Source organism: Caloenas nicobarica, chromosome 1 (assembly GCF_036013445.1).
Source record: "Caloenas nicobarica isolate bCalNic1 chromosome 1, bCalNic1.hap1, whole genome shotgun sequence".
Classification (NCBI taxonomy): Eukaryota; Metazoa; Chordata; class Aves; order Columbiformes; family Columbidae; genus Caloenas; species Caloenas nicobarica.
The window spans coordinates 16,115,437-16,131,391 of NC_088245.1; the positions used below are offsets into that span (position 1 = coordinate 16,115,437).

Consider the following 15,955-nt stretch of genomic DNA (forward strand, 5'->3'; position numbering starts at 1 on the left):
CATCTTCCTGTATCCAGTCAAATTTTTCTTAAATCCATGCAAATAGTTTGCTTATTTCTAAGACAAAAATGAAACCCATCAAAAATATGGGGTTTTCTTCATACTAAAAAGATCTGCTAAACCCTTCTATACTGCCAGACCTGAAATTTGTCATGAGCAGAGCTATCACACCAGGCATCTTCCAAAATTGCAACAAGTATGGAAAAAACCCCACAGTTCACACATTCTCTGCAAAGAGCTGCAGGAGCTCAGCGGATATCCCCATTGTTCACATCTGCATGCAGCACCCCAGGGCTCCTGCTGCCCAGGCTCTGCATGAGACCTCATCCCAGCAGAAAGATGGCGAGAGTAAGAAGAGACCCTCATAGCTGGCCACAGCTTCGTTGACATTGGCGTACAAAACTGGTGAAAATTTCTTGCTAAAGTCCATGAAAAAACAAGGCTTATGAATTTTAGTTGGATACCCCAAATAGAGGTAGCATATTATCTTAAGTTTTCTATGCCTTAATTTCCAACCAGTCAAATATTTTTTACATGTTCCCTATATGTCAACTAAAGTACAGTAGATGCTATTCCTCCTATCATGCCTTCACAGAGAAGCTGTAAGGATATATAAATCGATATCAGTGAAGAACTACTACAGAGAAGCTTGCGACAAAATTAACATGTGGTAATAAGAGCGTTAACAGCCAGGTAATAAGGGTGTCAACAGCCAGGCTTCATTTAATTATTTCCTTAAGTACTCATGCTTTACACTGCAAGCGCTATTTTTTTTAATGGATGATTGTGTTTTACACACTCTGTCATACTTTTTGCCACAAATCACATTTCCCTGAAAAGCAGACACCTTGTGAAAAACACACAGCCACCATAGATAACACAGCACTGTCACAGGTCCTCTGGCCAGCTCTTGGAGATACTGTGCTTAAAATTCTTCTGTAGAAAAACAGAATTTTTCAAATCTTATATTGTTACACACAAATAGGTTTAAATCACTCAGTGTTACTGAATCAAAGAATGATGCAGTTTTGTCTCATCTCTCATAAAAGCAATGTGATGAATCGCAATTACACAAATAAATCTCACTGTAACATTTCACAGTAATATTTTCTGAAAGAAACTCACCATTTTCTGACTGCCACCACCTTTTTTTCCTATCAGGCTCAAAAGTTGTGATAACATTTTCGACCATGTGACTGTTGTGATGTGTATAGGGATTATATGGGTATCTGGAATCACAGAGAAAGCACTTCTGTTCAGCCTAGAAAACAAAACGATCAGGATAGAAGATGAATTTATTCTCTTCCCTAAAGATCCAGATGTACATGTATTTATGCCATTGCAAGTTTGGAGGCTGTCATGTTGCTTTGGATGCCTGTGCTTTTAATAACTCATGCTTTCATATAAAAGGGACAATACCAAGAAAATCATTAGAGGGACAAACCATGCTTATAGCAAATGTTGGCCTCAGTTTGCCCCAGGTACTCTATAGACAATGCACTTTTTTGGTTGTGGAAAAGGGATCTCAGCAAGAGCAAAGAAATAAGTTTTTCAAGGTGTTGATTCTGGGTTTAGCTGCCAGAGGGTTTATTCTGCAAGAGTTTCTTGGGAGACATGTATTTTTTTTAAAGTTGAGCTTTTATTCGTGTCTCATAAAAGCTGTAGAAACTTTCAGCCAGAGGCAGCAGTGAGGATGCAGAGGGGATACAAGGGAGGATTGATCTTTCAAGATCTGAAGAAGCCTTGAAGAGGAACATTCACTAAATCATTTATAGACTTTTTTCCTCTCTCTTTTGCACATTTTCAAGCAGCTTGGAGACCCAGCCAGGAGCAGCAGACAGGTGCAAATGGAAGGCAAGGCTGGATCCAGGTATGATGTCAGGTGGTGGTCAGGGCTGACACCACCACGCCGACCACTGTCAGTGACTTTTTGTAGGTGTACAGAAACAAGAAAAAATTAAAAACAATGCAAAGGAGGAAAATCAGGATGTCAATAAGATGAAAAGGTCTTGTATGAAAATGTGACAAACAGAAGACAAAGGTGGCAATGATTAGCCAATATCTCAATGCTGAATGAGAGGCTTTTGTCTGCAAAAGGGCTTTGGAAGCAAGGGCAAGGAGCTCCTATTTAAGGTGATGAGATTGAGTGGGAGATGTAAGGAGAGGTGACAAGGTTAACACGCGGGGCTGGGAGATGACCCGTGCTGAGCCATGCGGACGAGCCCAAGCAGGATGCGACTGCACCCCGCAGAGCCATGGGGCAGCGAATGGTGGTGGCTGCACTGGGTGGGCAGGGGCGGCTGCGCTACACAGAAGGTTTCCACAAGATTTGGGCAGAACCTGAGTGCAAGGACGCAGGGATAAACGAAAGCAGAAGGTGATGCCCAAGCTGTGTGCCTGGCTGGCAGGGATGCTGGCAGGGAGAAGGGGGATGACACAGCACCCCAGAGGGAGCTGAAGGAGGAGGGACAGATTCGGTGCCCTCTGCTGGGAGCTGGCAGGAATGCTTCAGAAAACAAAGAGTGGAAGTCAGCAGCAGGATCTGGGCTGGAAATGACCCAGAAGGGGACAGGCAGAGAGGCAGCCCACCAGGCATGCTCAGGATATACAGAGAAGTATTAGGAATGGTTTGGACATCTTTATATTATGAAATCACCTTGGAATTATTCACATTTAAATAAACAAAGTTATATAGATTTACAGGTATGGTATAATTTATGTGCTTTAAACATTATGAGAAACAGATATTATATTCATTCTATACCACATTTGACAAATGTATGGATGTGCAATTTAGAAGACAAGACAGAAATATGAAAAATTCTCTGTCACCTGGTTTCACAAAGCTCTGATAAGAAGAACTTGGGTTATCAAAGCATTTGGCAGGACTGTGCACACCCACTCTCTGGTTTATATAGATACATATAATATGACACTCAGTCAACTTCTGTTTAACGTTGCTCCATAAAAACCCTTTTGTGCCCCAAAGGACAAGAATGTGCATGTCCACGCAAGGCAAGTCTGGAACATCTCATTTGCCTCTGAAGTGTGCAGCTTTACACTCTCCTCAATACTGAGTCCTCTTTCCTTTCCTTTTAAAACATGCATAATTAGTAAATTCAATCATAGGGCTAAAAACCATTTGACTTACATTTAGAAACAATAAGACACATTAAAGACAGAAAATTATTTGCAGTGCTTCTTTTCAAACACAAAGCAGTCAAACTCTAATTATTTTCAATCTGAATTTTCAATAAGACATCCCAACTGAGTCCTGGCTCTTGGCAGCTTGCCACACTGACTAACAAACTTTCACAAGTAAGGTTTGCTCTAGTCATGACGCCTGACACAGGTCATCAGGAGGGGAGTTGAGGGAGGAAGTATTTGGCTTTGCAAGATTCAAAGCTTCCTGGCCTGCCTTCAGCAAAGCATTCAGGAATGTGCCGGTGAGAATCAAGTTGAGTGGGACTCACTGATATACCTTTGGTGACACGCATACTTAAGGGGAGCTGGTACAGCAGATCACATTTCCAGAGCCTAAGCCTCTGTCTCCCAAGCTCTGCAAAGCAGCAGAATTTGTAGCGCTTATCCTCTTCAGGAGACAGTCACCAGGGGTCAAGGTATGTTGAAGCAGTATTAAATCACAGGGATTATTGCAGAACAGCTGTTTCTTTTCATGAGCTTGTATTTACATAATTCAAAGGATAAGTACAGGCAAGTGAAAATATTAATTTTTTATTCCTCTTTGATCTCCTCTTAAAAAGATTTTTAAAAAGGCAATCATCCAGCTGAGGGCCAGAAAGACGATGTCTCTGAGATGGCTCTTTGTGCCCATCTACCAAGCAGTGCCAAACTCTGAGCACAGCCAGCGAGTTAGTGTCCAGGATCCACTTGTTCAACCAACGTGGGGAAAACCAGCAAAGGGTGAAAAGTGGCTTACAGGCTCTTTTGGAAAAGGAAAGAGGTAAGAGGTATTTACATTTTGCAGAAAACCATAGTTGCAATGAATAACTTGGAGCTGTGCTTGGTGCCACCTCAGTGTGGCAGAACTTTGCACTGTAAATGTGTCACAGTGTTTTGCCAGAAGATCATAAACCGTAACCACTTTCAAATGTTTATAAATTAAGCTGGTTTTTATTAACTTCCTCTTCAGCCTACAGCTGGTATTTCATGAAAATATTTCTATTTGCGACAATTTATTAGCTCAGTGGGGGAAAGTCCTCCAGGACACGCAACAGGGGTATTCCCATTTCTGCCTGCCCCTGGCTCCTGCACACCTGCTGGTCCCCCATGGCCTCATCACTGCGGCCAGGGAGCGAGAGGGATCCCTCTGATCACCCTTGTTTTGGATTTGTCCGCCTACAGGGCCAAGGACTGGACTGCACCATTACCTTTTCGCTCTGCTGGAGATGGCTTTCTGCTTTTATCAATGTTAGTCTAATTTCAGATCAAAAACATGAGAGGACACAGTGTGAATCACTTAACAGGCTGCCTCAGGTCTCAACACCGTATGGAACATCTTCTCCAGCAAAGGTCCGTCGAGGCAGTGCCTACAGCCTGCAGGACCACACTCCTCCTGCTAAGTGCTCACACACACAGAAACTGTGGTCTTCACCTCTGAGGCATGAGTGGGAAAAGGATCTGCAGAGCAAAGATCCGTCAGAAATCCATGTGCTCATTTGCATCTCATGGATGTTTCTCCCTCTTGAGAAGCTATACATCACTGTGGAGCTGTTTGCTGCCAGACTCTCCATATGAGCTGCAATAAGGCACAGCCTTCCACCAAACTTACACCACGCTGTCTGGTGTTTTTTCAGACAACTTCCATAGAAACGTCCTAGTCTGGACAATTTCCTTTTACAGATGAGAATATTGTTAGTAGGCAGAGTTCAGTTTATTAAAAAAGGAAGAGCAAACCAACCTCTAGGTAGCCTAGAATGCAGTACTTCTGAGGGCTGTTCATTCCACAGGTTGACGAGGCCGTTAATCGCTTGCTGCGACCCAGGAGAAGGTCCCCAACGGCTGGGTGGCAGGACCCAGCATCACAGTCATCTTGTGCATGCCGAAGTCTTACCAGCGCTGAGCGCAAAGGAAGATCAGAGAGACTAAATTGTTTTGTATACCCAGCAGTATTCTCCAGAGAAAATCAGTTACATTCTAACATCGTAAATTATCCTTTGCCTGTGCTCCTTTTGTCCTTAATAATATCGTTTCATGGAATATTTAAGAGCTTTGGTAATGAACATACCTGCTGCAAAATTATTATAAAAATATAGCTAACATATCACAAATCTATGCTAAAACTTAAATCTCATCACATTATTGTGCAGCAAACCAATCTGCTATGAGCAATAATTTATTATGCTTCCTACCCTGGCACAACCATAGCCAGCCCTCCTGTAGCAGAATCACAGGCATTTCAGTTGACTATGTAAGCAGAGCCAGATTTGGTTTAATTCTGCTGATTTCTAGTGATTTACAAGTGATAATGGTGAAACTGAGACCAGGATTGATGTCTGTGATCCCTCAGATTTTCTGATTTGCAATGGACCTCCTGGTCCAGTCTCAGAACCCTCCATTCAGACCCCATGGCACGGTCATTAATAATTAAACAGAATAATTCTGACTTCTCTAAGTAATTGCAGGATCTTTTGGTTTATTTTGCCTGAAACAACTTTAAATATTTTCCCTACTATGTTAAGACTTCCCTTACAGGGCTTGTCCTTTTAAACAAGTTCCGTCCTGAAACTCTGAACAGGAATGGGTACCTTGGAGGCTTTATCTGTTCAGCTTTACTTGGCTTAACTTGTTATAAAAAGTGCAGTTAAAAAAAAATACAATCAATACATGAAGATCCCACAGAACACTAGAAGCAGTAATGCAATTACAACAGTAAATATACAGTATTTTACAGCCAGGTTTCAGTCTATGGCTCAGGCTATACTTCAGATGATGAGTGAAGCTTGACTCTTTAGGTATACAGCCATGCATATGTTTGGTTAGCCTGTCCTTTATTTATCCAGATCCATGATATTAGCTGTCAGGAAATAATGATTGTCCCTTTCGGGACCTGATTCTGACTCAATTACAACAGTTACTCAATTACTCAATTAACTTTCCTTTGTATTTAAACGTTTCACGTCATTCATAGCTCCTCCGCAGGAGAGTGAGTAACAGGGACACACTGTCATGTGTGTCTTAATAGCGTATAGAAAAGAAGTACTCTAACAAAACCTTGGACAGAAATGTAAATCACATGGTAATATTTCAAAATTGGCCTGGATGACTGTAACATCTGTACTTACTGAGGTGTAACAGGATGGCCAGCCCCAGCCTCATGCCTCCCCGTGAAACTCAAACCGGTGCCACTGCAAGAGAAGAACTGGTGGGTCACCCAGTGCTTGGCCTCACCAAGGCAGCCCCTGCACATCGGCTTACCCAGAGATAGACTTCAGTGAAGCGACAGAGCCATAACGAAAATGTAACGCTTAAAAGGATATCCTGGCTTTGATTTAGTTTTATTAATAAACTCTCCTGACAATTTTCAGCACTGAAACCAGGATTAAAGGAGAGATACACCTCACAAGAGCTTTCAGAGAAGACTGTAAGAACATATTCACACTTAGTTTAAAGTAAAAACAAAATTCTATCCAGAAAAATATTGTGAGATTTGGATATAAGCTATTTAATCCTAACTAAATTCAGCAGGGCTGTTTGCAGAGATCTAACCTTCTCTGGAGGCTCATGTTTCTTGCATTGACTTAAAACAAAGGCCAAGGTCCTAATGAAGATGCCACTGAGAAATGCCTGAAGTCAGGTTCTGTGAATTTTGGCAGAGACAAGATTATAACCACATCTTCTAAGTGCTGTGAGGAAAATATGTAATGTCTGTATCAGTGCAAAAGACTCATACAGGGAAACCTCAGTGTGAACCCAAGAGAGGTTGATTTTGGCATTTACTTCAAACCCCTCCTCTTCCTACTCACCTGGAGGAAAATAACACTTGCCAACACAAAGCCTCTGTTGAAAAAACAGAAGGCAGCCATGGGTAAAAAAGACAACCCAGCATCCTGCCACTAGCTAGAGCTCACAAACAGCAGCCTGCCCCCCCATTTTTGTGCCTTCCACCTCTTTCTCCATCTGCAGGCACCAGCAGGGCCAGTGCATCCTGATGCAGCTCCACTGCCAGGGCATCCCCACATGAGCGTGCAAAAAGTGCCACTTCCCAGCTCTGTTCTTGTTCCTCACCTTCATACAGCCATCACTGTGCTGAATGAGCTACGATGAGCCAGGGAACAAAGCAAAGGCACTCCAAGTATTTCAGATGTTATGGTAAGAGTAATCTTGGAAGTTATACGTCCCAGTCTCTACCCTAACACTATAATGTTACTTCAACACCAGTGACGCTCTTTAAAGATGACTCACTTTAAAAGGGAAACAAGGACTGGCAAAACCTCAACATGTTTTAGTTCCATGCTTAGCAGAAAAATTAAATACCGAAGAGGTCTTACCTGGGTTTCAGACAGCCAAGTGTTTCAGCTGGAAATGAGCAGAGCCGACTGAGGGAAGCAAGCAAAGGCATACCCGCACGCTTCAGCTGGAGAAGACAGCACGTCCCCCCAGGCACTGAGGTGTAGTTGAGAATGAGACCCAGCCTACAACCTGCCAAAGGCTTGATTTGTGAATGCTTCCTGCCAGGGCTTCTGGCATCAGCAGATCTGTGCAGTGAAAGAAAATTGTGACAGGTTAAATTAACAGCAGAAAAACTTCATGCAACTGAAAAGACAAGGCTGGGATTCTTAAAGTGCTGGCAAACAACTCTTCAGTTGGTCCACTTTGCAACCAAACATCAAAGTCTTTACAGCTATTTAACATCAGAAGTCTAGTGGCACTGGTTTATCCGAACGCAGGCTAGAAAGGACGATTCCTCACAGTAGGTGTGCAAACGGTCTGGAAAGGCTGATTTGGGGTTTTGAGGTGACTGTAAACGTCCCCACCTGAAAGCTGTGATTGCACCCATGTGACATTTTGAGCCAGCTTCAAATTAGCTCAAGCTCTGGATCACTGCCGTGAGCACCAGTTTTTTTCCAATTTCAAGCTAAAGACAACATGGCAACTGGAGTCCCAGCTTTGCACTTCAGCTCAAGCTCTGCCTGGAACTGCTCCCAGCCACAATCCAAGGGCAGGGGCTGTGCAGGGCACCCCGTGGTCACGGGGAACATGGTGATGGAGCAGCTCCACAACCGCCTTCACCAGCTCACGCACATCACTGGCCACTGGTGTCTGATGTCTTTGTTGAAACCTGTGGTGCTTTGATTCCAGTTTTCAGAATGACAGGCTGTCTTGGATGCACTTTTTTAGTTGTGATATATTTGTTATCAGTTCTCCTCTGATTTATTGTAAGGATTAATTCATGATTGTGTCTGGAAAGTATCATCACATCCTCAAATACAAGGTTTTCTAAATGTATGAAATACATATTTCATAAAGTATTCACTGCTTTTCATTGGGTAGCTCCTGTTGTTTCGGAGAAAAAAAGAAAAAAAAAAACCACGAAAATCCCCCCCAAACCACAAACCCCCCCAAATCCACAAAACAAAACAAATACATGTTCTTTAATCTTATTGCAGTGTGTAAGTACTAAGTATCCTCTGCCATTACTATGATTGTTCACTCTACCAGAAATAGCCCATATACTTACATTTTTGGAAATCATCTTCCTCAAGTACACGTGGAAATTACTTGTGGGAGACTTTTTTCAGGCTAATTTAATCTGCATCTGGTTTGTATTCATGCATGATTAACTACTGTACAGATGGTTTATATTTAGTTGGTTTCAATATTAAGAAATAGAAGACTAAATGATATATTAATATATTAATTTTACTTTTTATGTATAAGCAGTATGTCAAGCACTTTCTGAAAGAGCGATATATAACTGAAGAAGGTATTATTATGATGCTACTAAATTATGGAATGGTTGACATTTTATTAGCATATTTGGTAGTGAATTCAGATTTTGTTACAGAGAAGTTATGTGAGAAGTAAGTATCAAGGAAGATTTATTTGCAGAATATAGTCAGTCCTGTGTTTTGATTTATGTAGGACCCCAAACAAGAAGGAGGTTTTAAACTGCTTGAGGCAAGGATTAAGAAACTTCTTTCTTTCTTCTTTAATCTCTGGACTGGTAAAGGATCTGGATTTATAATGCATCACTCATCCCATGCTGGCTGGAGGGCAGATAACATTGCTGCATGGTTTTTCAAGTCATCACAGGTCCTACAGTTGTCATTTCTTAGGCCCAAGGCATATCCGTAGTACAAAGGAGAGGAATTGCTCACACTTCGGCATATATTCCCTTCTCAGACACCAGCCAACAGCGAGGGAAGGCGGCCGGAGCGGAGGCACCAGCCCCGCTTCAGGGTCTGGCCCTGGATGCTGCCTGACCAGTAGCTGGCACCAGCCCATACAGATCTGCACTTTCCTCCAAGGGACATTCTGAATAAAAAGGTCTCTTTGGGTACATCGATTCTTTCCCCAGTAATGAAAACGTGAAAAACATCAGGAAAAAAAAAATCTGGTTTTCTTTAAAGTTTCAATATGAAATAAAATTATTTAAGCCTGGGATTATTCTTGGCGTGTGAAAAATAAGTATTTAATCTAAACAAATCACCTGGGCTTCCTTTAGAGTAAATGGAGAAAGACAGGAACCCCTATAGGGTCCATCCTACCACCTTCTTTAGATACATACCTCAAAGGCATAAATCCTCCTTCGGAGGTATCTGCTGCTTTCCTTTGGTCATGCACAGCCCAGTTCCCTACATTAGGACAGGTGCCTGTATTTTAAGCAGCTAAAGTGTACTGAGACGAATCCCATGCATAAAGAACTGGCCAAAATCATAAATTAAATCTAATGGTTCAAAACCCAAAACAATCTTGCTACATTTGTGTCTCTCCTCTTTTGCTTCTGCTCTAATTTCCTCAAGTGTATCTTATGCTTAAAGTGCAATTTCTCAAAGGCAAAGTCTGTGCATTTCTTGGTTTTCTACACATTGGGAGAATGGAGCACTGAATAATAAAAACAGAATTAAGTATAAGCTTACAATAAAATAAGAGAAGTATTTGATTTGACAGATCTGATCACAAGAGAGCTAAGGACAGCAGAAGAATATGCTGCAGAACTCAGGGCAGGCATGGAGGGAGGCCACCATGTCCCGCGGCCTCTTCACCTCCACATCCCATCAGCCAGCTGCTACTCCATACCTTGCATCCTGGAGCAAACAGCTACTTCTAAAAAAGTATTTGACAATTGCTTAAAAGAGCTTTTCCACATTCCAGAACAATGTAAAGTCTATAATTCATGAGAAGCTTCTTCTTTTTCTAACAGCCACAGCACTCCATGGTCCCCTTCACCTTCTGTGTGCAAGTCAGGTGTTTGAAGTCTTTGTTTTTTCCACCACAAACAAGAAATGCAATTTTAACTTGAATATTATCTCCCTGGCAGGCACGGCATTGCTGATAGTAGTCATCAACACTTAAGACAAAAAAGACAGAGCGGATGATGAACTGTACTGTTTTAACATAGCGTGATTTTCAAAGTGCTAGTCAAGACACAGTATTTCATGTTATTTCCTAAGGTCCTGACATTTCCAAGCTGGCAGTACGACTGGCAGGATGAGAAGTCTGTCACATTCCTTGTGGCGATCTTATCTTAGTTTACTCAGAACGGGTGACTTCATGCAGAGCAACTGGACAAGTTTGTTTCTTAGAACCTTTTCATATCAATAAACAAAAGTGCGTGATATTTTTCATTTTTCATTGCTTTACTGGCCTATTAATCAGAAGTAATTGCTCTCCCTAAGTTCAAGAGAAAAATAGATTATTGCACATGAAAACACAGCAGAGAGGACTTGGAAAGAAAAGAAAAAAAAAAAAAAGGAATATGCTCAGGCAGAAACAAATGAAGACACACATGAGGAAAAGGAAGCAAAAGAGTTTTTCCAACCTGCACAAGGTGTTGCAGCCTGGTCTCCATGGCTGCCTCTGGCACATCTCCCTCTCCTTCCCTCCCAGCAAGACCTCCTGGATGAACCCCAAGCCTGCTTCACCCTTTATAGAGCATGGGCGTCTATTGACGAACTCCACTACCAGTGCCCAGCTCTGGCTGGTGTGTCCAGAGGCTATTGCACTGTGCCCATCACTGCTGTGGGACTGCACCCATCACTGCCACGCCGCATGGGGTGAGACACAGCAGTATCCATGTGTGTGGACAAAGGCTAAAGCCAGAGCACCAGCAGTGGAGAACTATTAGATCAGCACAGCCATACAGTGAAGCTGAACTTGTAGGCACTCTGGATGTCATCCCAAAGGGGCCTCTGCCCTCGTGAGTAGTCTTTCCCTCTTGTGTCGGTAACCACGGTTCCTCAGGGCTTGAGACACAGCCCCGCTTTTTGTTTTGTACATTGTCAGGACAGCTATGGTGAGCTTTTAAATATATTTCTCTAGTGATGATTGATTATACCTGAATAATAAACTGCAAAAACCCATGGAACTGCAATCGGCCTGCTGAAGGCTGCCTTCCAGGTGGGAGCACAAAGCAACGTCCAGCCTGGGGAGCCACAAATACCACTCCTCCCTTGGCATGCCCAGCTCTTTTCTTGCACATAGCAACATTTCCACAGCTGTTGGCCCTGCTACAGGTTTTGAGACACCAACAAAGACCCAGGTGGAAGAAGTGCTTAACCCTGTGGTATTTGGAGTTGTCACCCACAGCTGCCCCGGGGCATTCTGCTGTGTCCCTGCTGACCTTCCACAGCGGAACACAGGGAAAGTACACCAGGGAAAGCACACCAGGGAAAGCAGATTTACCCTCCCAAGCACACACTCTGGGTTGCTGGCTTTATTCAGCCCCATTAAGTCCACACGCAAGTTTCCTTCATCATTTTAAGGAGAAAATTGCATTTTGAGGCTTTAACAGAAGTGCTGTAGGATATATATGTAAACCCCACAACTGTAGGAATTCACCTTGCACATTTCTATTCTAAACCAGGGTCTCCACTAAAAAATGGCTATTTTTAAAGACAACCAATTTTTTTTAAAGTAATTAATTCAATTACTTTCTTCAAGGAAACAAAAACTGCAGAGTACACACAACACAGGCCAGAGCGTATGGTCCTTCCAACGCTGCCAACAGATTGACTCGAGCAGCACGAAGAGCAGTTGTTGAATTAGATTTACCTTTATGCTTTCAAAGAGTCAATCATACTTTGTTCTAAAATATCAATCTATATTTTGGCAAACAACAGACCAAAGAAATTCCTTAGTAAACCAGGGATTAAAATTCTATTATAGCTCTAAAGTACAATTTGTACAAGGACAATACACACAAGAGCTAGGATGATGGCAATGGTTTTCCACGTAACAGCCACTATCCTGCAACATAAAATAATGAAGCTTCTCAGTGGAAAGCTTTTTCCAGCGCAGTATCTGTTAATAGGGCATAACAGTGCTCTTATTCTGCTAATGGTCTCTGTACTGTTGAAAGTGCTAAGAAAAGATTGTCCCATTTTTACTCACCCATATTTGTGGCAATGTTGTTTTAAATACCTATTATTAGATTTTTCATACCTGTCAGCCTAAATTATCTGAAGTATTTTTCTCTAGGTTAAAGGAAATTCTTCTATAAAGGTTAAATTGATGTTGTTTAGAAATTATCCTGGGCTCAGAAAATCTCTCTGGCCCCTGAAAAACCTTTGAGGCCAACTGGCTTAGAAACATTTTGTTACCAATGCAGAAACCTTCCATACTGTAGTCTGTTTGGGAATTAAGGTGCATTTTTTTGGTTTTGTTTTGGTTTTGGGGGGTGTAATAAACAAAATTGTGTCCACTGGAGAAGAGCAGCAGCAAGAGCATCCACTGCAGAGCCACCAAAGCCTGGTGGTCAGAGAGCTCCCATGAGAGCCACTGGCTTCTGTCCTCCAGTCAGAAGCATGAAGTGAAACCAGCTCTTCCACTGTCAGGGGGAGCATCGGAACTACTTGTTTCTGAAATGGAAGAAGTCTGCCCTCATAGTTTCTCCTTATTTTTTACAAGAACCGAAAAATTAAATATTTTGGTTTAGACTGACCTGGAATAAAACAATTTTGATTCATTTTGGTTAGCAAACCTGAGATGGACTGAAAACCACTTTTTGTTCTCATTACTTCATTGGCTGGAGGAAATGTTTTCTTTCTCACATAATTGGAAAACAAAAGCAGCGCAAAAGCACTAGAAATCTGATGAAGTATATTTAGACTGAAACGAATAAAGCTGGATAGCGAGTGTGCTTCAGGAAGCTGTGGAAAGGTCTGCATGGGTATAACAACTGGGAGATTTGACGTTTTCTACCTGTAATCACCAATGCATGTGATACACATGGTGTCTGGCTGTGACCACAACAGCACCCTCTCACACGGCCCCTCTCCCATGGTCACCTGGGAGGTTCCTGGTTGCAGAAGACAAACTTGGGAGAGCAAACAGGCATTAGATGAACCAGAGCTCAGTCAAAGGCCTCAACAGCTACCCTTGCCTAGTTTGGCAATATAAACAGCTAAACTAACAGTTTGGAGATTCCCTGTTTTCAGTCCCAAGTGAAATTCAACACAAATGCTTCTGGGGAGTATTTAAATCTATCAAAATACACATGCTAATTACCTAAAAGTATGACAGAATGATGGCTATGAGCCATTTAATTTTACCTGGGTCTGTCCTGTAACAGCATAGATCTTGATCTTCCCAGGATCAAGAATATATAACTTCTGCTTTATCTTTCTCTCAAGTATTTAATTATACCAGATGGGAGAAAGTAGAAAAATTAATGTCTCCCTTCACTTTCCTGATCTCCCCTTGTCATTTGGAAGGGAAGTGTTGTCATCACCAGGCAGGAGCAGCTGGGTACGATGGAAAACCAGCCAAGCACAGAAAATGCCAGCAGCAAACCTGGAGAGAAGGAAATACCTCTTGCTTTCAAATGCTATGATCGTGAGGCAGTTCCTTCTTGGCAGAAGGCATCAGGAAGAAATATTTCCCTCGCTGACCATCTGTGCAGAGCACATTTCAACAGCAATCGGTTTGCTTGCACGTTGCCCATCCTTTCTCACCAGCCAGCTTGTGACCATTACCCTGAGCTCCCTGCAGCGGAGTTAAGGCAGTAGGTGTCTGTGAGCACCAAGCCCAGTGGCATTTCAGACTCTCCGCTGTATCTTGAAGGGTACACAGCCTGCAACAGAAAACAGGGTAGAAAAGGACCAGAGTTTTGGGGAAGCCCAGGTCAGTTTGAAGTTGGTGATTGAGAGGGTGGGAGAGGGAAGAGAAGCAGTTGATCCAGTAATCCTGGCAGGGAAAAGAATGTTTTGAGAAAGTTCACAGGTCTCACAGGGACACAGACTGGGCAACGAAGATGTGGAGAGAGCTGGGCTGGGGATTACAGACAAGATGTTGGAAGTTGTGGCTTAATCAGATGGACATGACAGAAGTGTCCTGTGCTAGAGTTTGGGAAAAAAAATACTGTCACCCAGGAACAGAGGCTGAAGAAAAAAGGGCTTACCAGGGCTGCAGGGTCTCCATTCACTGCATGGGAAGGTCTATGCAGAACACAACATCTTTTAGAAGAGCTGGGATGCAATGGACCTACTGCACATCTTGTGGTGCTCACGTAGGAGTATCTGGTCCCCTTCAGATTGCCTTGCAGACATGTCCTAAAAATTAATTGAAACCCTGGTGATTGCCAGATTACGCTTAGACTAGATAAAGCTTAATTAACAGTTGTTATCTTTGCTAGGTTCAGTTCTCACCAATCATATTAAAATTGCCAGGGAAAACAACTGGCATGGTTAAAAAAACCAAAACAAAACAGACCACACAAAACAAAAACCACCAAACCATGGAGTTAACATTCTTTATTATTAAAATCAAAAGAATATTTTTGTAAAGCAAAACATTTCTAGCAATTTGCCAAGATTTTCTTACAACCTGCTGGGCCTGGCAGAACATCGAGGGAATAATTGTCAAGAAAACTCTAAAGATTTATTTATTTTAGAGCCCAAACAATCAAATATGCATACTTACCTGCAAAGATTTCACAATAAATTTGGGGAACCTTGCTTTTCTGATTAAGCACCAACTTACATGTGTCACAACAACTTGAAAAATTTTGATAAAGTATTAGTAAGACCATGTCAAACTTCTTATTTATGAATATCCTAGCATTAAATCAGCTCGCACATGGCTTAGCCAGAACTTTCCAAACCCTGTATTTTATGCAATTAACAAATAGCAATGCCTTTAACTCTATCAAAGGCAAATCATTCATATCCCTCCACTATGCCAGACAACACCGTTCTCAACTAGGCAGCCCTGCAGAAGCCCAAATCTTTCCTACCATCCAGGCTTTTAAGACTAGCAATACTTTTCAAGACTAAGCTTTATGCTGGGACACAGCAAACTTGTAGCAAAAGAGTAAAAAAATCTGATTATTTATTAATACAACTACAAAGAAACTTTGAGAAACCTTTTTATTAATGGTCATGTGTTTTATCAGGAAAACTGTGTTCTGAAGAATGGAAAACAGGATATTAAAATCAAAGGAATACTGAATGTCACAATGTACACTAGCGTGTCTTTGTCTCCTGATAATTGCTGGCCGTGTCCTGAGTGTTTAGACAATTCAAGAAGCCAGTATGTGAAAAGATTAGTGGTTTTATGTAACTTAATCAATGATCAAAATATTTCTGTTTTGTAATCACGATCTAATTACTAAAAATAGCCAAGTGGTGATAGATTAGGATTTATTACTAACCTGACATTTGTAATCTAGACAGGAATTCAGCCAAGTGACTGATGTTCTCTTCCTCCCCACACCATACAATCTATCAACAACACATAGCAAATCTCTGCTGAATGAAAAGCACAGCTTCAA

General features: G+C 42.0%; 1 protein-coding gene across 1 annotated transcript in view; it reads right to left on the bottom strand.

The window, feature by feature from the left end:
• LAMB4 (laminin subunit beta 4) overlaps positions 1 to 6,339 on the bottom strand; it is a 41,272-nt gene extending 34,933 nt beyond the window's left edge. The window contains exons 1-3 of the mRNA XM_065632367.1: positions 6,306 to 6,339; positions 4,922 to 5,079; positions 1,126 to 1,261 (exon numbers count right to left, since the gene is read on the bottom strand). Coding sequence (XP_065488439.1) covers positions 1,126 to 1,261; positions 4,922 to 5,079; positions 6,306 to 6,339 — 328 coding nt within the window. The remainder of the gene's footprint in view (positions 1 to 1,125; positions 1,262 to 4,921; positions 5,080 to 6,305) is intronic.
• Positions 6,340 to 15,955: the final 9,616 nt, after the last annotated feature.